The 21,458-nt window shown below is 46.9% G+C and overlaps 1 protein-coding gene across 1 annotated transcript in view; it reads left to right on the top strand.

The window, feature by feature from the left end:
- LOC106495724 (alpha-2-macroglobulin-like protein 1) overlaps positions 1-21,458 on the top strand; it is a 36,867-nt gene that overhangs the window by 7,437 nt on the left and 7,972 nt on the right. The window contains 30 exon segments of the mRNA XM_013956248.2: positions 41-125; positions 2,001-2,112; positions 3,312-3,426; positions 3,789-3,898; positions 4,435-4,602; positions 4,855-5,085; positions 5,752-5,815; positions 6,217-6,362; positions 6,668-6,817; positions 7,079-7,169; positions 7,172-7,230; positions 8,320-8,404; positions 9,215-9,329; positions 10,044-10,269; positions 10,399-10,525; positions 11,094-11,215; positions 11,745-11,799; positions 12,387-12,470; positions 13,519-13,695; positions 13,837-13,918; positions 14,661-14,817; positions 15,152-15,226; positions 15,616-15,778; positions 16,245-16,459; positions 16,597-16,809; positions 16,911-17,035; positions 17,331-17,421; positions 18,122-18,190; positions 18,478-18,580; positions 18,721-18,762. Coding sequence (XP_013811702.2) covers positions 41-125; positions 2,001-2,112; positions 3,312-3,426; positions 3,789-3,898; positions 4,435-4,602; positions 4,855-5,085; positions 5,752-5,815; positions 6,217-6,362; positions 6,668-6,817; positions 7,079-7,169; positions 7,172-7,230; positions 8,320-8,404; positions 9,215-9,329; positions 10,044-10,269; positions 10,399-10,525; positions 11,094-11,215; positions 11,745-11,799; positions 12,387-12,470; positions 13,519-13,695; positions 13,837-13,918; positions 14,661-14,817; positions 15,152-15,226; positions 15,616-15,778; positions 16,245-16,459; positions 16,597-16,809; positions 16,911-17,035; positions 17,331-17,421; positions 18,122-18,190; positions 18,478-18,580; positions 18,721-18,761 — 3,656 coding nt within the window. The 3' untranslated portion in view covers position 18,762.

Here is a 21,458-nt window from a genome sequence, read left to right as displayed (position 1 = left end):
TGCTGCCTTTGATGGAGTAACTCTGTGATTTTTGTTCCAGAGCTGCCAAAATTTGATGTTTTCTTCGAGAGACCAGCTCAGATTTATGCTTCAGATAAAACTCTCCCACTGCGTGTGTGTGGCAGGTGAGGAGGCTATTCAGTGGAAAAGGAACAGCTCATCCAAACCTTGTGTGTCTTTCCATGTCTCCTCTCTTGAACACATGAAGAAGGAGAAGTGGCTCAAGAGGTGCCAAATACAAGTGGTTCTTTTGAAGAATCCCAACTGAGGTCAAACTGTTGTGATCTTCCTTGAGAAAGAGGTATATGAGCTGCTCTTGTCAGATACCAGCTAGCTACAGGGAGACATCCTGGGCAAGAGATACCCTGCTCTGGAAGCCGTGTGCTGGCCTTGAATGACCTTAGGTGCGGTAAAATGCATGTCTGATACTGGACTGATCCGCTGAGGTAAAGGAGCAGGAACTTGTGTTTTCTTTGGAAGATTAAGTTGTTCCTTCTCACTTAATGCTGCTGAACTTATTACCTTCTTAGGAGCAGTGGGTGGATTTCTTTAGTTTTGTAATCATTAGCAAAAACTGAGTAGATGAGGGTGTGAAGGAAGATGTCCTCAGAAGGTGTAAGCACCAAAAAACAAAGGAGAATGTTCTGGGAAGCTTTTTCTGAACAGAAAAAGGGTCTGAACTGAGCCCTGTTTGGGGTTGGGTTGGGTTGTCTGGAAACTCAGATCCTATGAAGCTCTAGTAGAAAACAGTATATCACTCCTAATGCCCAGGGTGGGCCATTGGTGTTTTCCTGCCACTGATACTATCAGGGAGCAGTAAAGGCACATTGCTCCATAAGGGAAGGCCAGACAGGAGCCAAGCATGACAGCAAGGCAGGCAGGAGAAACGGCCTCACTGACAATGGTGCAGTCCTACAGTACCTGAGCAAGAAAAGTAGAGCAGGCCTGAACCTGCTTCTTAGGCCTGAGGCCTAAGTTCTCCCAGGGTTAGAGAAGAGTCCAGATCACCAGATGAGTCCATAATGATGAAGCAGGTCTGAGTCAATCCAGGAGGTCAAGTCAGTGAGTCACTGTGAGGATCAGTGAAGCACATGGACTGGCATAGGCTTACCTACAATGCAACTCAAAGTCTGGAGTTTAAATGTAGTGAAGTGGGGGAGGCCCTGATGAGGCTTTTCACAGCTCTTGCTGCAAGGTTACACAGCTCCAGCATATCATCTGGCTTTTAACACAGGCAAACCCCTGCGAATGAGGAAGGAGGCTGCAGATCTGGCTGGTGTACCCAAGACTCCAGCAGCTACTTCTGCAGAGGTTCATAGACTTCTGCAATTAAAAGCACCTGTTAACTGTCACATGGAAAACTGGTGTTCCAATAAGTCACAGCTCCTCAGACCTTAGAGCATGAATTCCACCCTGGCTCTGCCAACTAGCCTCACTGTCTCCTGAATTACAGTGACCAAGAAGTCAGTGTGACAGTGAAATATGGCTTCTGATTTGGGTGATGGATAGGGTGTCTCCACTGTGAGGGCAGAGGCACCTAAGTTGGCTCTGCTAAGGCTAGCACCAGCAGGGAAAATAATGAAGCTCTATCAATGCCATGCACTTGCTATAGATGTCTATAGAGAAACTGTTTTCTTCTGCTTTCACACCTGAGCTAGTATCTCTAGTGGGTGCTGCTATGTGCTATGTGGATACATCAACTCGGGTCAGCTCTCTGCTTCTGCTAGCACTTCCAGGACAGCAGGCACCCAAAACTGGGGGAGCTTTGGAGCATGTGGACCCTTTCCTGTTGGTGCTTTGTTTCTCCCTCTGCTGGATGCAGGACTTTTGAACTCCCCGAGTACAATGTGTTGTAATTTTGTTTGTGACTGCTTACTAACTGTATTGATACTTTTATCAGGAAGGCCACCTGTGAATAGCAATGGACTCAGCACAACACATAACAATTATCTTTCTCCATTTCTCTCTGCTTGGTTGCTCCTCTGGTGTTCTCCTTGCAGGTATCACTATGGGAAAGCAGTGCAAGGGACCATGCAGGTCACATTGTGCCAGAAAGTGAGGAGGCGTCCTCAAAATGCCAGCAAAGATATCTGTAGGGAGTATAGTGGACCGGTGAGTAAGATTCTGGAAGATACAGGGGTAATGGAGGAGCACCACAAAGAAGAATGTGTCAAGGGATTAGAGAAACAGAATAGACTGCAACCCAATTATTCACTGTGGGATATTTAGCCAAGGTTTGCCAACCTCTGTAGTGTATTTGTAGACTAATAATTAATTGATTTATTCAATTAATGCAATTGATGTTGCCCAGATCAGCTGACAAGCTTTACCTATAAAAGTTCTTCTTTTTAAACTTTGTTTACAATGATAGAGAATGGAAAAGAGGAATTCCACAGAAAAACCCTAAAGTTATGTTTTATCTGGAAAGAAGCATAACTAGCCGTGAATTGATACAGTGTAAGAAACAACAATTAGAACTTTCACAGGTGCAAAAATACCCTGTTAAGGTGAATCCATGCTGGAGCTGCACTAGGATGCTAATGTATGGTGGAGACATGATTAATTCCACAACCAGATCACACAGTCATTTTTATATCTTATTTCTGCCTTTCTATCTCTAAAAAAGCATTTCATAGCTGGGTTCTTCACTTCTACAATATGACTGGAAACTTTTTATGCTTTGTCATTATGACCTGTTACGGTGATTGTAATCTTCTACTTCTGGAGCTGATTAGTTATTTTGAATATTCATTTGATTCTGCAGTTCTCATTGCTAGAATTCTTAAAATACAGCTATATTTGCTCTGTGATCCAGTTAGTGAAGTTTCCAATTTTCTATGGAAGCTGGAAAGTTAACAACATTGTGTGATACATGATTTGTTTTATACTTAGCAATATGAATTATATATATATATGTATATAAAAGTGGATAATACATATTTTTTCATTACATATATTGAAAAATATGAACTATAGATATTGAATATATATGTGTGTGTATATACACACATATATATGTGTGCATGTATATATATACACATATACATACATATATATACATGCACACATATAGTATAAAGTTTATATATATATTTGGGAGGGAAGAGAGAAAATGAGTCTTAGGACACATAGGAAAAAAAATTCTCTATACATTGCTAATTTCAGCATCCTAAATCAGGCTAAGACTAGACTCTGGGGCTGCATTATAACTTGTTGCAATCAACAGTTATGACAGAATGACTAATATGGTGTACTTGTAACACATTCTCTTCTCACCAGCTTCAAATAACATCTACCACTTTCCATTACAGACAGCGAGCAAGGGCTGCTTCACCACTTCTGTAAGCATGACAGTCTTTAACCTGGCACACAGTGAGGAAGACAGCAAGCTCTATGTAGAGGCCTCTCTTCTGGAGGCTGGCACAGGTACCTGGGGGGTCAGCTTATAATCACATTGTGCAGAGAAAGTGCAAGGATGAGAGGGACCATCACAGAACACAGTGAATGCTCTTGTCTAGGGAACTTGCTGTGCCCACAGAGAGTAACTCTGCCAACAGCAGGCAGATGAGGTGTGGCTGGGACATGGTGAGTGAGGCCACAAAAGGGCTTGAAAACATGTTAACTGAAGGAAGAGCTGCCACAGGAACAGCCTCTAAACATTTGAAGGATGCTGGCATCAGGAAAGAAATTTGAGTCACTCCAAATAGAGGGTCTGAGGATAACAAAGTGAAATTAAACTAAGGTGGAGTAGTCTGACCTTGCTTCTCTTGTACTCCACATTCCAACAGGGGTGCAAATCAACGTCTCCAGCCAAATCCCTGTCTCCAGGACAACTGCAAGGGCTGTGTTTGAGACACCAAATGATTACTACATCCCTGGAGTACCCTACAGAGGGAAGGTGATTTTTCCATTGCTTCCTCCCTACCCCTTAATTTGCCAATGAATTTAGTGTCTAGTAAATTTTGCTGACCCAAGCCATTTCTGACCATCAGACAGAGTCAGAAGCATGGGGCATGTTTCCCCATCCCAAGACTTTTTTGCAGAACTTTACCTTACAGTGCATCACATTACTTGACAGCACAGTGGAGCAATATGGCTCCAAATGCAGCACTTCAGATTCCCTGAGGTAATTTCATCTCAGGCTTCTGCTGGGAGCAATAAGTGATTTTGTGGGAATCTTTCTGCTGTTGGCTAGGACCTGAATTCCACATGGTCTAGCCACACACACCTTTGGGAGAGGACAGTTTTCAGTCACTCTCAGTTTAGTTTTAGAAATGAGGAAGTTTTACAGGCCTTCTGCCTCCCTGGGGACCAGACTGAAGCTAAGGCCACCTAAACAGGAGGTCCTGTGTTTGTCAGAGGGGGAAGATTTTGGGTAGGATACTGGAAGGGACATCTGACTTTGGCTTTTTTGCCCTTCCTTGTTGTCAGCAGATTAAGCTTCAGGATCACCATGGAAATGGTATGAAAAACAAAAAAGTTTATCTCATGATAAGGTTCATGAGGCGTCAGTTTATCAAAATATATATTACGGATGGCAGTGGAAGAGCATCATTCAACCTGGACACAATTGCCTGGAACAGCTCCTTAGTCTCTTTGGAGGTAAATCCCACCTCTATGTACATGAAAGTGAAGACCTGAGAACCCTGAAGGTCTGCCAGTGCCCCCAGCTCCTGCCCTGTAGCCCCCCTGCCACTTCAGCCCTATGTTCCCCACACAGCTCTGCTAGGGCAGAGCTATGAGAAAGACACCATGCAATAATCTTTCTCAGAGGAAGTTGATGACAACCTAACAAAGCACTGAAGCAGAAAACTCTTCTGTCTTGATGTCTGTATGTTTGTGATCCCCTCTCAGGGAAGATTCACACCGGAGGATCTTACACACACACCTCAGAAAACTGGCATCAATTACACAAATGCTTACCATCACCTGCAGCCCTTCCATGTCACAACGAAGAGCTTCCTGGACATACACCCACTCATGGGAACACTGCCCTGTGGGCTGAAGCAGAGTGTCCAGGTGACATTCACACTCAATCGGGATGACCTGGGAGAAGATACCAGCCGTATACGTTTTGCGTATTATGTGAGTGAGGGTCATGGAGAACATGGGGGAAATGCAGCACAGACGGGACGAGCTCCTAATGAAATGTTGAGGGTGTAATTTAGACCAGCCCTGGAGAGATGTACAAGACAAACCTGTGCTTGGAGAACTTGGTGAACTCTAAATGGACAGTTCAGCCAGATTGATCCTGGTACTGGGGGGCTCTGAGTCAACTCCATGGGTGGGAGGAGCATTCTGTCTCTGCAGCCCGTTGACCCCTTAGCCTTTGCCAGAGCTGCAGTGGGATCTGGTAGCATGCTGTATGTTGTCAGACTCTTTTTCCCTCTGGAAACTGAATGGTGGAACTGCTTTTCACAGTGGTTATCAAACACCTGCTCAGTGGAAAAGGCTTCTGATCTGCTCTGGAAACCTGCCTACTAGAGGTGAAATGCCTTAGATCTCTCTCCCTTTTCTCCAGGGAGCTCACTACCTATCTGTTGTCCTCACTGGAGAGATCAGAATCTGATGTGTTAAATCTTCTCCTCCCACACTGTAGTCTGCAAATCTGCCAGGCCATAGGTGTGGGGCTAGATTGGACCCACAGTTTATTTCTTTGGTTGCTTGAGAGTGCAACATGCTTGCAGGGTGAGCTTTACTGTACTCTGGTGACAATAACAGTTTGCTCATCCAGTGTCCCTCCTCCCTCAGGTCACTGGGAAGGCTGGAATTGTTGTCAGGGGCCAAAGGAATGTCCAGATTGGGAAGCTGAACAGTAAGTCTGCAGTGACCTGGTTCTGTGGCTGACTAAAGGAGAACAGTTGGGGCTGTTGGGTTTCTAGACAGGACAGTGAAGTTACCCAAGTTTCTCTTGAATTGTCTCAAGCTATAGCCCCTGGGCAGTCAAAGAATAGGATAGAAAGAGACTGGGGAAGCAACTGTATCAGTCGGGAGAGGGAGGAAAGATGGAGTGAGGGAAACAATAAAGGAAAGAGAGACGGGGGAAGAATTGTGGAATGATGGAGCACATGGACTTAAAGAGTGGAGGGAGAGAGCAGAGAGAGCAACAGAAAGTGTTTGTTTGATAGTATGGGATTATAAAACAGGAACAAGAAGGAGGCCAGAAGGAGATCTTAGTGGGGCAGTGATAAAAACACTTTGTCTTTTCCTCCTCAGTGTTGAAGGGCTCATTCTCCATCCCTTTGACCTTCACTGCTGACTTCACTCCATCACCTTCCTTAGTGGTGTATTCCATATTCCCCAATGGAGGGGTGACAGCTGACAGCATCCAGTTTAATGTTACCTTGTGCTTTGAAAACCAGGTGAGACTCACACCTATGACTGGGGAAGAGTTGACAAGGAGGAGTCAGCAGGCCTGTGGAAAGGAGAGTCCCACGTACTTTAAAGAGACAAGTGGGGAGAAAAGAAGAGAATGTCTGCAGCATAGTGCCCAGGAGCAGGGAAAATTTCCATTCGGTAGTGACTTCTATTTATAGGAATGGTTGAGCAGGGAAGACTTAACCCTGGTCTCCCTCTTTCTGCCTTGCCACACGTCTGTTCTGCATGTCTCTCATGCCATCTCCCCCTCTTTCTCTCTCATATTTGCTCTCCTGATGTGTTGCTCAAGGTGATGGTGAGTTTCACAGCTAAAGAAACCCACCCAGGGTCAACAGTGCAGCTCCGACTGCAGGCAACCCCTGGCTCCATCTGTGCGGTACAGGCTGTGGATGAAAGCAAGTTTCTCATGAGGCCAGAGAGAGAGCTGACAAGTCAAATGGTGAGTGTCTCTGCAACCAGGCAAAAAACAGGACTGATGTTATGAGCTGGAGAGAGACAGGAGCAGTGGCTATGGCAAAGGGAGCTGGAGGCTAACAGATGAGGGGTGGGTCTCTGTGTGAAGAACAGGTGGATGTATGGAAGTGGGAACTGCCTAGAGAAATAGGTGGGAATAGGTATCTATGCTGGGGGACAGTGAAGGGAAGCAACTGGAGGTATGTGTTCTCTGCCTGATTCTTCCTTGTCTGTGAATTTCCCCTAGGTGTACGGTTTGTTCCCTGCTATTTACCGATATGGATACCCTGCCCAGGTAGAAGAGCGCTCAAATCACTGCATTCAGTCTCAGTCCATGTCACTCTCCTGCAAGTGAAATCACAGCATTCCATTCAGCCCGACATCTTTAACCTCTTCCGGGTAATTATCTCTGACTTTTCCCAGAGCTCTGGAAATTATGAACACTTGAGACATTTTTCTCCCCAAACAGTCTGAGAAAGCCTTGGCTCCCCCAGACAACCCCTCCTCTTTGTCATGACCTGGCTGTGCTGTCTCAAGAGAAGTACAATCCCATTATGAGTATGAGCACCTGTGTGGGCATTCATCTCTCCAATGAGGCAGAAAGCAAGATGATGAGATTCTGGACCAGCAGAACCCAGCATTTTAGGTCAGGGAATGAAGTCCTGTGCACTTATCCCTGATATGTGTGTCTACACTGTTAAAGAAAAGAGATGCAGGGAGTGATCCCCAGCAATAAACCACTGATTGTTCTCATGACTTAGTTGTTAGCATGCTCTCTGGCATGCTGTTTTGGACTGTTCCAATTAGATGTCTTGAAGGCAGATCTCCTCTAGAAAGGGCAAGCCTTAAGCAGTGCAGACACAAGTCAGGCAATGCCCTTTGGCCTTAGGCCCGGGAATCAGACCTAGTCCTCTATTATTTTGCAATGGTGACACAAACTAGGAGGCTCTGCTATCTGGTGGGGCTGGAGAGAGCACACAGTCAGTGCATGGGTGTGGGAGTAAATCAGGGTTCTTATGACTGTCTGCACTCTCCATGCCATCAGCACAGGGACAGCACTTGTGTTTGTGGGCAGGTCAATGTCACAGTCCCAGTAGCAAAAGGAGGGGGTGTGCTTCCCATCGCTCCTTTGTATGACTCCAAAGGGCAGATTTCATCCAGCTATTCCCTCCAGTCTGCATTAGAGATGGGGGAGGGAGGGCACTGACACCTCTCCTCTGTGCGCTTGCTTGAGAAGAGCAAAATATCCAGCTGGCCCCCAGAAGAGAGGCAGTTGTTTAATGCCTTCCTAAGAAAGAGAGGATGAGGGAGGCTGTGCCATACCTCCCTAAACACTGTGTCTGTTTGGGTCAGTGCTGCTCTGGACTGCCCAGGCACCTGGCTGTGCTAGCAGTACTTGTCTTCAGAGCTATTTTGAAAAGCAGTGCCTGCTCTTCCTCACTCACAGCTGCTTTTCTGCTTCCCCTGCCCTCCTTCTTTTTCTAACAGAACATGGGTCTGAAAATCTTCTCAAACCTTGTAATCAAGAAACCGACTAAGTGCTTTCACCGGGCAGATAGGAAGCCCACCATGGGTGAGCCACACTTTCAGTCTGCCCTGCTTCTAGGACCTGAGGTCACCTGGGTGGAAGAGCCCTCTGATCTCTGGGGCTTACCAGTGGTGGATGTTGACACTCTCAAGGGTAATGGATGCTGTTGCCAAAGCGTAGCTTCTAGGTCCATCAGTCCTCAGCAGTCCCTATAAAAAGGCTCTGAAGAATGTCACTACTTAGATGTTCCCTGATGTTAAAGGATGATTTTTCCTTTCCTGACACAGACAAACCCAAGCATAGGCCAAGATCTTGAGGGGAATGTTTCTCAGTGATTATACCACAGGCTGTGCTGAGGCCTGGCTTCTATTTCCACCTGTGTCCTTTACTTTGTGTCTCAGTTTGCACTAGATAATCATACCAAAATGACTCATGTGACTACTGATATTTAAACCACTGTTGTTTACAGAGGGCTGGGATTTTTTTGCAGATAAGCAAATGGGAGTATTGTTATTCCCAGAATCACAGACATGTTGGTTAGAAGGGCCCTCTGGAGGTCTCTACTCTCTCTGGTGCCAACTCTGTATCAGATCAGCAGGGGCTTTGCCTAGCCAAGTCTTGGAAACCTTCTACCAGTGGCCAGCTCACTGCAAGCTGGTTCTCCTGCTACTGCTCTCTGTTTCCTTCCTGTTTTCCTTCTCCCACGAACTCAGACCAATTGCTTGTGTACTCCCATGTCAGATTCTTCCCAGGCCTCTATTCACTGTTTGTTCTGCCACTTGTCCCAGTGCTAGGCTATCTATCATTCACAGGTTTCATCTATCCTACCCTGACGTGAATACCTCTTTCTTTCAGGGGGTCCTTCTACAGAAGAACAAAGAGTCTCTAAGGAACAACTTCAATCCACAGCCCAAGGTAGACTTCACGAGTATTTCCCTGAAACTTGGATCTGGAGTCTGTTCTCTGTTGGGTGAGTGATGCCAGACTGTAAGGAGTACAGAAAGATAAACCCTTTGTTATTAAGTCTTGCCTGACTTGTATTTGAATGAAAGCCACCCATAGGTGTAAAGAGAGGTCTGCATCTGAATGCCTGCATTTATAGTGCATCAGAATGAAGGACTGGTAGACTTTGAAGAGCAGGACTCAAGTTTACGCATGTTTAGAAGAGAGCAATGCTCCTTTGGTTCAAGATCAAACCACCAAATATCCTCTCTTCTTACATTGGAATACATTCTACCAGATTCCCAATTTGGCAAGAATATCAGCTAAATTTGTAGCCTCTGTTGCCACAGTGCTTGGATTGGGACTGATGAAACCCAGGGGAGATGTAGTCCTGCTGATTTCCAGGACATACTGTTGTTGACTGAGTGTAGAGCTGGAGTGCTGGGGCAGTTTCTTGCTCATGGAAACACTGCCACTGAAAGCATTTAAGCAGGATACATGGCTTTAGGGAACAAATTGCTGAAAGCTGCCTTACTCTGAGTCACTGGAGTGGAGGTCAACTGATACAGTAGCTGATCTTCCCTCTACCACACCTTATTACTGGAGTCAGGCCATTGCTGATAGACCAGAGGTTGATCAGAATCTGAGGATCTGCCTAGCTCCCCTCACCTGAGGCCATGAGCCCTTCCTATTGCAGCGGGGTGGACTGAATTCCTTCATGCTAGTGTTTTCTTTCTCTCAGCTCCAATGGCAGCAGGGATACCATAGTCACAGTGCCTGATACTGTTGCTGAGTGGAAAGTCAGGATGTTCTGCTTGGCTGGGAGAGGCTTTGGCCTTGCCCCGATCGCAAGGCTCAGGACTGTCCAGCCCTTCTTTGTGGATGTGACATTTCCATATTCTGTGATCCAGGGAGAGACCTTCACGCTAAAGGCTACTGTGTTCAACTACCTGCAGCAGTGCCTACAGGTGTGTAACTGTGATACAGGTAACAGTGTATGGTACAGTTCTCTCATGCCCTCCAGTTTTACAAGCACATGTGGCACGTTTTCTCTCCTGGGTTGCCCATTTACTCACCTGCATCTGTTACTCCCTCAGATCCATGTGGCCCTTGCTAAATCCCTAAACTTCCAGGTGGAGCAGTGCAAGACCTGCAGAGACAAAAAGTGCTTATGTGTGGAGGAGTCCAAGATCTTCATGTGGAATGTAACAGCAATCCAGCTGGGTATGGCAGCAAAAATGGATGTGGTGGTGGAGAATCCTAAAACTGAAGTGAGAGAGGGAGTGGAAGGTCCACTGAAACTGACAGGAGCTTGTTTCCTCTGGATACCAAAGTTTGTTGTTAGTGGTTCAAGACCCTGGACCATCACATCTGCTTTCATTCTCCGTTCTTGGACAGGCTCATCAGAGAGGGCAGGAACTAAATGTGGAGAACTTCTTGGGGAGAGAGCTGTGGGACCAGGTCGGGGAGGGGATACACTGGTGTGTATGTCTGGTGCTGTGCACCAAGTGTGATGGGAAGGGGACACTGGGGACCCAGGGACTGCTGAACTTTCTGTTGTTACCATCACATATATTGGACCAGAGTCACTGTTGGTGAAGCATTACCCAGTTCCCTCATGCTCAGGGTGTCTGGACAAGCCATCAGCACTGGCTGGTTCACCCTTACCTGTCAGACCACTGAGGCTATGAAGACCAGCCTCCTGAAGCACCTTGGATCACTGTCAGTTAAAGCAAATGTACTACATTTGACCAGAGGCGTAAGAAAAAGGCTGTGTTAATTTATTTGGTAGGGACTCTGAATATCACAGTCAGGATTGAGGTACTGGACACCATGCCACGCTGTGGGGACAAGAAGCCCTTGCCATCGACCATGAGGCGGAGGCACACTGTGGTCAAACGCTTGCTGGTCCGGGTCAGTATGAGAGCAAGCTCGCTTTTCTCCCTGAGTATGACAGGCCATGTGATCCCTATTCCTCCACAAAGAGAGACTGAGCTGGGCTAAATGTTTTTCTCTCTCTCCTCACTTTTTGGCCACCATTAGCATATCAAGGCCTTGACTCAGTTTGCTGTGTTCTCTCCAGGATCTAGCCAAGCCTTTTCTCTTCTTGCAGTACTGTTTCTTGAGCTGTACCCATATGTCATATTTGTACCACTCCCTATACCTTTCCCTGCCCAATCATCCATGTACATAAGCTTTTGTATATGTACACCAACCAGAGAGCAACCTCTAGAAAACAACCCTTAGGCTTGTTCTTGCTTTCTTGAATAGTATGGCAGACAGCTTCCGTGCAGCCCTGTCAAAGCTGATGAGGATGGAATCCCTGACAGCTTGGGCAGTAACCAGTGAATTTAGACCTGAAATTGCTCTGAAATTTTGCTGCTGTTTGGAAATTTTGTGTGTAATCTTGTTTCTCCTGTCCCATATTCATGTTCCTGTGCAGCCAGAAGGCGTGCTAGTGGAGAAGACTTACAGCTCCCTGCTGTGCCCAAGAGGAGGTTTGTGGGCCGCTTGGATGGGTCCTGCAGCCTGAAATCACTAGACATGCGAGTAGGATTGAACTGGGAGGAGTGGGGAAAGCTCATGAATGAATGCTTTCAAATGAGTTTTCACAAAGAAAATTTCACAAAAAAGTATAAAAAAAAATTACTTCTCTACTTGATGTCCTATTGAATTTGCCACTAAGTATAGGTGGAGAACTCCTGCTCTGTAGTCTCCTTTCCACACTGCAGTCCCTGGCACTCCCCTGGGGCTTGGCAGTCACCAGGAAGAGCACCTCCTACCATACCACCCTGACCCTGCAACATTGCAGGTCTCTCTAGGATGTCCCCCTACAGAGTGAAGACCAAATGTGAACCTAGTAGTTTGGTGAGCCCTCAGTCTGGCAACTAGTTCTCATGTCATTTCTAATCTGAAAAGTTCCCAAGCAATGGAGCTTGATGCGATGCTGGGGGCAGACTTTAGGGAGTGGCCTGCATCAAGCAGGATGTAGGCAGCATCCCATTTGCCTGTGCCAGCATTGTCCCTCTGGTTAGATGCATTTGGCTTGTTTTTTCATCCAACTCCTCTCCGCTGTGGTTATCAGGAAACATGGCTGAAGACCCTGTGTCCCTTCGCCTCCCTGCTAATGTAGTAAAGGGATCTGCCAGGGCTTCCATTTCCATCTTAGGTAAGTCATTTCTATTGCGGGCTCACTGACTTCTGTTACAGATGAACATAGCTTGACTTGGTGATGATGTCAGGGATCCATTAGACATGAGACTGGTCGAAAAAGAAGATACTAAGTTTCTATCCTCTGCAAGGTTTGCCAACAGCAGATTTGCAGATTTTTGGATTAGCAATTAGGCTTTAATGGGAAAGAAATCTGCAGGGGAAGATGAATCTTCATCTTCCTGGCTAGGACTTTGGAACAGAGATTCTAAGCCAAGGTTTAACTGGGACTTCAGGAGTTTGGCTAGCTCTGTGTAGATAAAATCAGCAAAGATCTTAACTATTTATCTGCCTGTTAAGTTTCACTGCTATAATAGAAGCTCCTGGAGAGAAGAAATCCTCCTCAGCATTATTAAGTTGCAAAGGGATTCTTTGGAGAAGCTGCTGGGAACAGACATACTTATCATTCAGTCCCCCTCTTTGTACTGGGCCCATTTGTCCCTGTGACAGAATTGATACGAAGCTAGGCCTGGCATAAATGGCCATGGATATTATGCAACAGGGCCCAAAGGAGGGAAGAGATTACAAGGTTTTTCTGGCTGGGTGGGGGACAGCTTCATGCCATCTGACTAGCACCACCACTGTCTTACTGACATTTTGATGCTTGATGTATGGCCACATAGAACAGGCTTCACAGCCTTTCATGCTAAAGACCAGAGACATCTCAGCCTTTTTCTAAGTGCTTCTATGTTCATCTGAACAGCAGCCCCACTCACAGTCATTTACAAATAGTACTTGTTATGGTAGGAGCCCTTTGGAGGACAAAAGCTAATAAGGGAAAGTTCCTCAGGGACTCCATACTATGGCCACCCTGTATCACTTTCCCTAGATTGGAAAGAGGCAGAACAGTCACAGCTCTCTGTCCTGCACTCTGTTGTTTTCTCCTCTTTCTTCTGCTCTCCAGTATATTCCTCCTGTGCAGAAATAAAGCACTATTGTCCAGTGTCTGGCTGAGGAGCAATTCAAATCATGCTTAGACTTGCTTTGTTTCTTACACCCTTGGGTAGGTGACCTCATGGGGATGGCACTGCAGAACCTAAACCACCTGGTGCAAATGCCCCATGGCTGTGGGGAGCAGAACATGGTGCTGTTTGCTCCCATTGTCTATGTGCTGCAGTACCTGGAGAGGACGAGGCAGCTGACCCCAGAGATCAGGGAGAAGGCAGTGGGATTCCTGCACAATGGCAAGTACAACAGACCTGCCTTGCTCCTCTGCCTTCCCCTGTGTCCACCCTACTAATAGCCTCTACACTTACACTCACTCTCTCAGTGTTGGCCCCCTCTGTGTTACTGTGCTACATTAATCACTGTTCCCATCTCCCCAGGGTACCAGATGCAGCTTCTTTATAGGCATAGAGATGGGTCCTACAGCGTTTTTGGGCATCAGGATGGGGAAGGCAACACTTGGTAAGCACTGGGGACATCTCTTGCTCCTGATTTATTCTGTATGGGCCAGGGCAGCTGATGCGTCTGGAAATAGCTCATAGGATATGTGTTTCTTCTTTTGGATGGAGCCCCTCAGGAACTCTGACATGGAGAGAGATTGAGGGATAGCCACTTAGAAAAAGAGTAATGCAGGTCAGAAGAGATTCTGGGAAAATGGAATATAAAGATGTGATCCCATAGAGGTGAAAGGCCCCTTTTCCCTTTGTGGCCATGCTGCTGCCCCACACAGAACACTGAATTCAGCTGTTGGTGTCCTGTTAGCCAAGAGATGTATGTATTGACTGAGGGAAGATCAGGGAAGAGCAATAAAAATCATCTCCCAAGGGAGGGAGTTGCTTGGGAGAGTCTGAAATATCTGCATTGGCCTGACTTGGCCCTGTGATATCTGGGCTGGGAGCAATGAAGAAAGGAAGGAAGAAAATGGGGAATCCTGAAGTAATTCAAGATTGTCTCCAGGTATTTGAGAGAGATGATAAAATGACTGGATAAAGTACTAGTGCATGACTTTGTGGAACCAGGCTGAGGGAGAAGAGCCACTTGGGTCCCAGGGTCCATTTCCACGTTTAGATTACCTTTCTGTCTGAAATTGACTCTTTCTAAGCACCCCGCTATGTCAATGTTAACTTCAGGGACAAGCATGGGGAAAGCATTTAACTTTTTCCTTGTGTGTTTCTCTTTCTCTCACAACTCATCCTTTTCCTAGGCTGACAGCTTTTGTAGTCAAGAGTTTTGGCCAAGCCAGGAAATACATCTACATAGATGACAAGAATGTCCAGGATGCCTTGCATTGGCTAGAGCAAAACCAGCTTCCCAGTGGCTGCTTTGCCACCAAAGGGAGTCTTTTTCATTCCTCCCTGAAGGTAAATGAGAGCCAAGCCAGGCAGCACACCTGGGGACTGGCTGGCTGGATGTTGTGACAACAAAGGATTATGGGGATCACAAAAGATCCTGGAAAGTCATTCCTGCAATCCATGTAACCAGCCCTATAGAAAACAGGGCATGGGGCAGTTCTTATAAGGAGCCACTGCATGAGCACTTGAATCACCACTTAGTGAAATGTGCTTCAGATCCTAGGTTGGTCTGGGAGAATGCACCTGAGAGCCTTAGAGACCCACTTCTAGGAGTCTCCAGGTACTGTGGTGTGTCTGTGTTAGGCTGGAATCCCGCACCTCTGGTGACTGATTCTCTTCACAGGGTGGTGCGAATGATGAAATCTCCTTAGGGGCATATGTTGCTGCAGCACTGCTGGAATTGGGTCAGCCACTTAAGGTGAGCACACTCCCTTCATCACCTGCTCTGCTTTACTCTCCTACACCTGGGCCCTGTGTGGGGAAGAAGTTCATAATGGTGGCATTCCTTGGGTCTAGGTAGGGCATTGCTGTGAGAGAGTAAATGTCTGGCCAAACTGTGAAGTAATTCCTCAAAATGGTACAACACTGTCATGGAGTGATAGGAGTTTATTAAGGAACAGTCGTGGCTATTTCTCACAGTGCACACTGGGGCTGCACTGCCTGTTTTATCAAGTGAATAGTGTTTAATTTAGTGGGTTTCTCTGGAGCTACATCAACAAGATGTAGTTTGGCTCCCTGGAATAAGCTCCATGAAATTAGAGAGCCTGCCCTGTATGAGCTTGGCATATGTGTCTTCTTCCAATGCAGGGCAAGCTGATACAGAATACCTTCAGCTGTCTGCAGCAGGCAGTTCACAACATCACCAACATCTACACAGAAGCTGTCCTGGCCTATGCCTTTGCCTTGTCTGGAGACTATGAGACAACCCAGGAGTTGCTGCACAAGCTGGAGGAACAGGCCATCAAATCAGGTGCTGACTGCTTGTTGGGGTAGGGCCTCTCATTCACCTGCTGGGATCTGGAGTAATGTATTCAAGCAAGATATCCCAACTGCATCTAAGGTGGCCAAACCCGGAATATGTTAATCCATGCAAGAGGCTTGCTGAGGAAAAAACTGCACCTGCTGTCCTTGTATTTGTGCAGTAACTGCACTGTGTGACTGCAGATAAAATATGTTATTGAGCAAGCTGTGAAAGTGACTTGCAACCAAGTTTCTTCAGCCTGGAGGATTTCAGGATCCTCCTGAGGGAGGAGTTAGAAACCTGTGAGCTAGGACTGGGTGAAGCCCTGGAGAATAAACTGAAGAAAGCAACCCTGGCCTGAGTCCAGGGAATAAGCCGAAGGAGCCATGAAAACACTGTATTTCTTCTTTCCTATTTCTAGAATCCCAAATTTCATTCTCTCCACATAGGCTGCATGCTCTGTTTTCTTCCCCAGGAGGACAAATCCACTGGAGCCCCAGACCAAGCTCCCCAGTTTCCACAGACTTCTGGCCTAGGACTCAGTCAGTGGACATAGAACTGACAGCCTATGTGCTCCTGACCTATCTCTCAAAGCCACGAGTGCATGCAGGTGACATGACAATTGCAGCCAGTATTGTGGCATGGCTGACCCACCAGCAGAATGCCTACGGGGGCTTTGCTTCCACCCAGGTAACAAATAGCTCCAGGTGGATTCATATCCTGTTGCACCTGAATTTGGCAGGATGAATTCTTTTAAGGTCTTCCCTTTTAGAGTTGGCTTCACAGAGCTGATCCTCACAGAGAGGTGACTGTCTCTCCATCTCTAGGACACAGTCGTTGCCTTGCAAGCCTTGGCAAAATATGCAGCAAGGACATTCAGCACAGGCCAAGCACTTGTGAGGGTGAAGTCCCAGAGAGGCTTTGGGAAGACATTCCAAGTCACCCGCCAGAAACGGCTGCTGTTGCAGCAGGCAGCACTGACAGAAATCCCGGGGGATTTCTTGGTGCAGGTCCATGGCAGCAGCTGTGTCTTTGCTCAGGTAAGGTGGTGGGATGAGAGAGGAGAGGTGGAGGATTATTCCTCTTCTCCTCGCATCTCATGTCTGGCCTGTCTTTTCCTCTTCTGATGCTCACCCTGCAGACAGTGCTGAGGTATCATGAGCCTCCCCCACGGACCACCACAACCTTCACTCTGCGTGTCAACACACAGCTGACCAACTGTAGCCAGGCCAATATGCATGTCCTCACTGTCCGTATCCTTGTCAGGTGACCCCAAGGATCATGCACTTCTCCAGCAAGCACACAGCTCTACTGCGGGACAGCAGCTGGGAAAACATCAAGGCTGCAATGGAGGGACTGTGCACTTGGGGCAGACAGGCTGGAGGGTGAATTTGGCAGGTGGAGGGGTGGTGAAGAAAGGTGCTGGCTACCTCCTGTGAGAGTGAACAGTCCTGTCTTGGCCCCGGTCCCAGTTGGGCTCAGGGTCCTGCACACACGGTATGATGGTGGAGGGAAGGGGGAACTGGGAGAGACCCTCTGACAGTTTGATCTTCTTCCTCAGCTATGCTGGGAGCAGAGTCACTTCTAACATGGTGATTGTGGAGGTCTCCCTGCTGTCTGGCTTCATCCTGGCTCCAGAATCCAGGATGTTGGTAAGGAGCCTTGAATCAGAAAAGGAGGAACTGTAGTAAATGGGTCACACTGCTTACTGCTGTTGGGAACTGCCCATTTCGGGCTGTGAGGCAACTATTAACATGAACCCTTTTACTGCTGAAATTGAACCAAAGTTTCTCATTTCCCTGCAGGGCCCACCAGGGTGGGCTATGCGGGTTCAGGGTGGTTTGGGTTCTCCCACTGACACTCTTATGCCTTGGGAAAGAAAGAAGATGTGCTCTTCAGTGTGCTAAACACCAGGATTTGTTTATCAGAAATTCTAAGAAAAGAATCATTTTAATTTGAGCCAAGAAGATTTTCTTCAATTCAGCGATGAAACTGAAAGCTGAATTATTTGCACAACCCCCAGGCAGGTCTTTAAGAGCAGTCTGGCAGACAGTGCTATAAGATAATGACAGTCTTTACTGGTGCCTATACCCGTTTGCTGACCAGCGTATCAGTCTATATTTTATCCATATGACCTTCTGTCCCCAGAGCGGGACACTCTTCTTTAACAGAGCAGGGACAGCATAGTTCATCCCTGAGATGAGGCTCATGAGGGATGTTCCAGGAGGGACTACCAAAGATATGACCACTAAAACCTTTGTGCATGAGAAAGACACACTGTCCCTTCAGTCTAACAGGAAGCCCTAAGGAAAGAGCTTACAAATTTCTTTATGTTATTGTTTCCTGTCCCAGCTGCAGCGCAAAACCATCATTAAGAATACAGAAGTAAGACCTGATGTGGTCTACATTTATCTGGAAAAGGTAAATGAGAACAAGAGCATTAGGTCGAGCATGGTGGGAGCAAGAGGCCAGAGGACAGGAGCTGTGTGGGAAGCCCAAGGCTCGGCTAACAGTGGGACAAGGATGCTGGTAGAAATGTGTGTAGAGGAACCTTGCCTAAATTAATTGTTATTTGGTTAGCATTTTCTATTGCTAACATACATCCATTTCTAAAATTTAGAATTTATAATGGATTAGAGAGATTTAGTGCAGGAAAGATGAAGATGCATGTATGATTAACCTTGCTAATTTCTTTCCACCTCCACAAGCTCAGTGATGAATCTCAGACTTTCATTCTGCAACTGGAACAAGTAATTGAGATGAAGAACCTGAAACCAGCCAACATCAAAGTCTACGATTACTACCAGCCAGGTTGGTTGCAGATTCCTCTGCTACTCTGGGGTTAGGAGCTGGGTTCCTAGGTCTCTGGTCTTGGCTGGGAAAAGACATTGTGCACTCTTCTCTGTGCGCATGCATGTGTGTGTAACTGTCTTCCTCATTTCCTTTTGCAGAGGAGAGAGCCTTGGCTGACTACAGTGCTGTCTGCAGTTGAGGTAGGCAGCAGGCCCCTGTGACACACTGTGATAGAAACAGTGGGGTTGGGAAATTATGGGTCTTGAGTGGGAGAAACGGAATGTCTTTCAGCTACATAGGCAGTCAAAGGCAGGAAGAAGGATCGTTGTTATCAGGGAGCATATATCCAGCAAGAATGAGGAACTGTCAGTTACCTGTGGCTGGATGCGTGGAGCTAGGCTCAGGGCTCTTTTGCAGTCAGGGAGTAAGGTGAAAGGCTCTAGTGGATAGCAGAGATAGGCACAGCCTCTGTCTAAATGGAAGTGAAGAAGGAATGGCTGAACCTAGTGACTATCTCATGTGGAGTGAGAAAACAGAGCTACAATGATCTGTGCTAACAAGGGGCCTCAGACCTAGATGGTGCCCCATTTCCCTCCACCCAGTACATTCATTGCAGGGTAGGAGACAAGTGATTCAGGGAGCCAAAGGAGCAAGCTGCACCTGGGAAGATGTAATGTTTTGTCTTGTTGGGGTGACATGCCAGCTGTCAGAAAGGGGGTGGCCTGTTAGTACTAGCCTGAAGCCAGGACAAGTCTGGAGAAGTCCCCTCTGAAAAGATAAAACAGAATCTTGACACAGCAAGTGCTGTGTCCTGTCACATCCCTCAGACAGAGCGTTGCCTGGGGACCTGTCTAGAAAGCCAGCCCCACTACCAGCCAAGACAAGGCTTGCTCCACAGCCTGGTAATAGCCATGGGAGGGGATGAGTCAAGCCCTCCTTGTTTGTCTTAGCTTGTGTTCTCCGCAGTCCCACATGGCTCCTTGGAAAGGGGAGCCCAAGTTCCCACAGTTGTGATAAAGAACAGGAGAGGAACTGCCACCCAGTGACTCCTGCCTTTGCCCAATGTTTCAGGTTGGGCCCTGAATGGAAGGAGATGCCCCAGCTGGTATACTGCCCACATTAAAGTTGAGCACATGTGGTCTTGTGCCTCAGTGGATGGACTTAGGGATCACCACAGTCCAGCAGCTGTGACTGCACTGTGGAGGCCTGGGGGGTGGGGGGAAGGGTTATATATCTGGGATATGCCTGAGAAGAATAATTAAAATAAGCATCATCCCTGACCCTGCTGTCATTGTGCCAGTTGTTGACGAACTACAGACTCAGCCCATGGGGATACCATTTCTACTACTACTAGTGTACAAACCTTGAAGCTCCTCTACTGCTTTTCCTCACACTTCTCATGGTTTCTCCTAGCACTCCCTGCAGTAGGACCTCTGCAGCTTTGGGGAACAAGGTGCAATTGAACATGCTGTGATAGATGCATCTCCTGCACCCTTTCTGTGAGCTCTCTTACCTTCAACCCTGCTTTGAAGCTGTCTCCAAATAGTAATACAATGCTATTGGGACTGTAACCCTTCATCTCTTCTCAGCAATAGCTCCTTGCCAATTACACTTAGTAGATATCTCTAAATGCAGTTGTTGGCCAAAGGAGCTGTTGATCATATCCCAGGATTCCCTTGCCTCATCTCAGGCTGGTGTAATGACCACCTTCTCCCAGTACCAAATCTACCTTGGTGTGTGCTCCACCTCCTCCTGTGCAAGTCCACTATTGGAAGGGCTGAGTTTTACTCTTGTATATGCACACAGAATGGAACTGAAGGAGTTATTTTTCCTGGGTGCTCTTAAACATGATTTTCCTGGTTTTGGAGGAAAACACTAAGTCTGGATAATCATTCAACCAGACAATTCTAGTCTCCTGACTTTTAATAAGATGCCAGGCACAGTCTGAGCCTTTAGGAAACTAACTGCTTAGGAGGCAATTTCAAGCATTTTCTCTCTTCACTTCTCATCTCCACATGGTGGCTGGAGCAGACATGACAAAGGACTGAGGGGTAAAGGCTGCAGTGGATGGGTCTGTCCCTGTTCCTGTGGAGACAACAAAGGACAAAAGTCTGTGTTCCTGAAGTATTAAAACTAGCCACCAGGAAGTTTTTGTGCCTCATGACCAAACAGAACTGCCAAGCCATCAAGGATAGGGTTCTCTCTAACTGGCCCCTTAGCGCATGTTTCAGCCCCATGTGCAAAGTCTAAAGCAGAATCTCCGCTAAGATAGTGGGGCTTGTGGCAGGCATCCTAGAGCAGGGCTGTGCATATCCCACTGAAGGCATCAGTGTTGCATACATGCTTATTACCCACAACCACAGGGTGCCCCCAACAGTGTCTTTTATCTGAGAAACACAGAGACTATTCCACATATTAGATGCCTCATGAAGCAGGTGTTTTTCTGCAGCTCATGGACTGCAGACAAGAAAGAATGTGGATGTATCAAAGTTTAGGACAAGACCAGGCACTCAAAATTCAAGCTTTGACTTTGCCCAGCCTGGAAACAGAATGGGACAGGTGCTCATTTCCTGGCAAGGATCAGAAGCCAGGCTGGGACTCCAAAAGGCCTAGCAATGAAAAGAAGTCAGGCCCTGCAATGAAGATGAACATGGAGTATTGCATGCACAGGGCTGGAAGGCTCTGGAATTGCAGTGAAAGTGACAGGTGTAGGAACTGTATTGACTTGAGGAAAGTATATTCAATCCACAATGGCAGGATTGGTGGTGGGACTTGGGAGAGGCAGCCTTTGTTTTCTGTAGCATACCTCCAACTCTGTCGTGAGCTGGGCACCTCAAACCTTCAAGTGCAGTTCTCCCTTTCCCTTTTTTTAACCACTGGGATACAGGAACTCACC

This window comes from Apteryx mantelli, chromosome 1 (assembly GCF_036417845.1).
Source record: "Apteryx mantelli isolate bAptMan1 chromosome 1, bAptMan1.hap1, whole genome shotgun sequence".
NCBI classification, from domain to species: domain Eukaryota; kingdom Metazoa; phylum Chordata; class Aves; order Apterygiformes; family Apterygidae; genus Apteryx; species Apteryx mantelli.
Note: the sequence above shows the minus strand (reverse complement) of the source record. Positions and strands in the feature narration are given on the sequence as shown.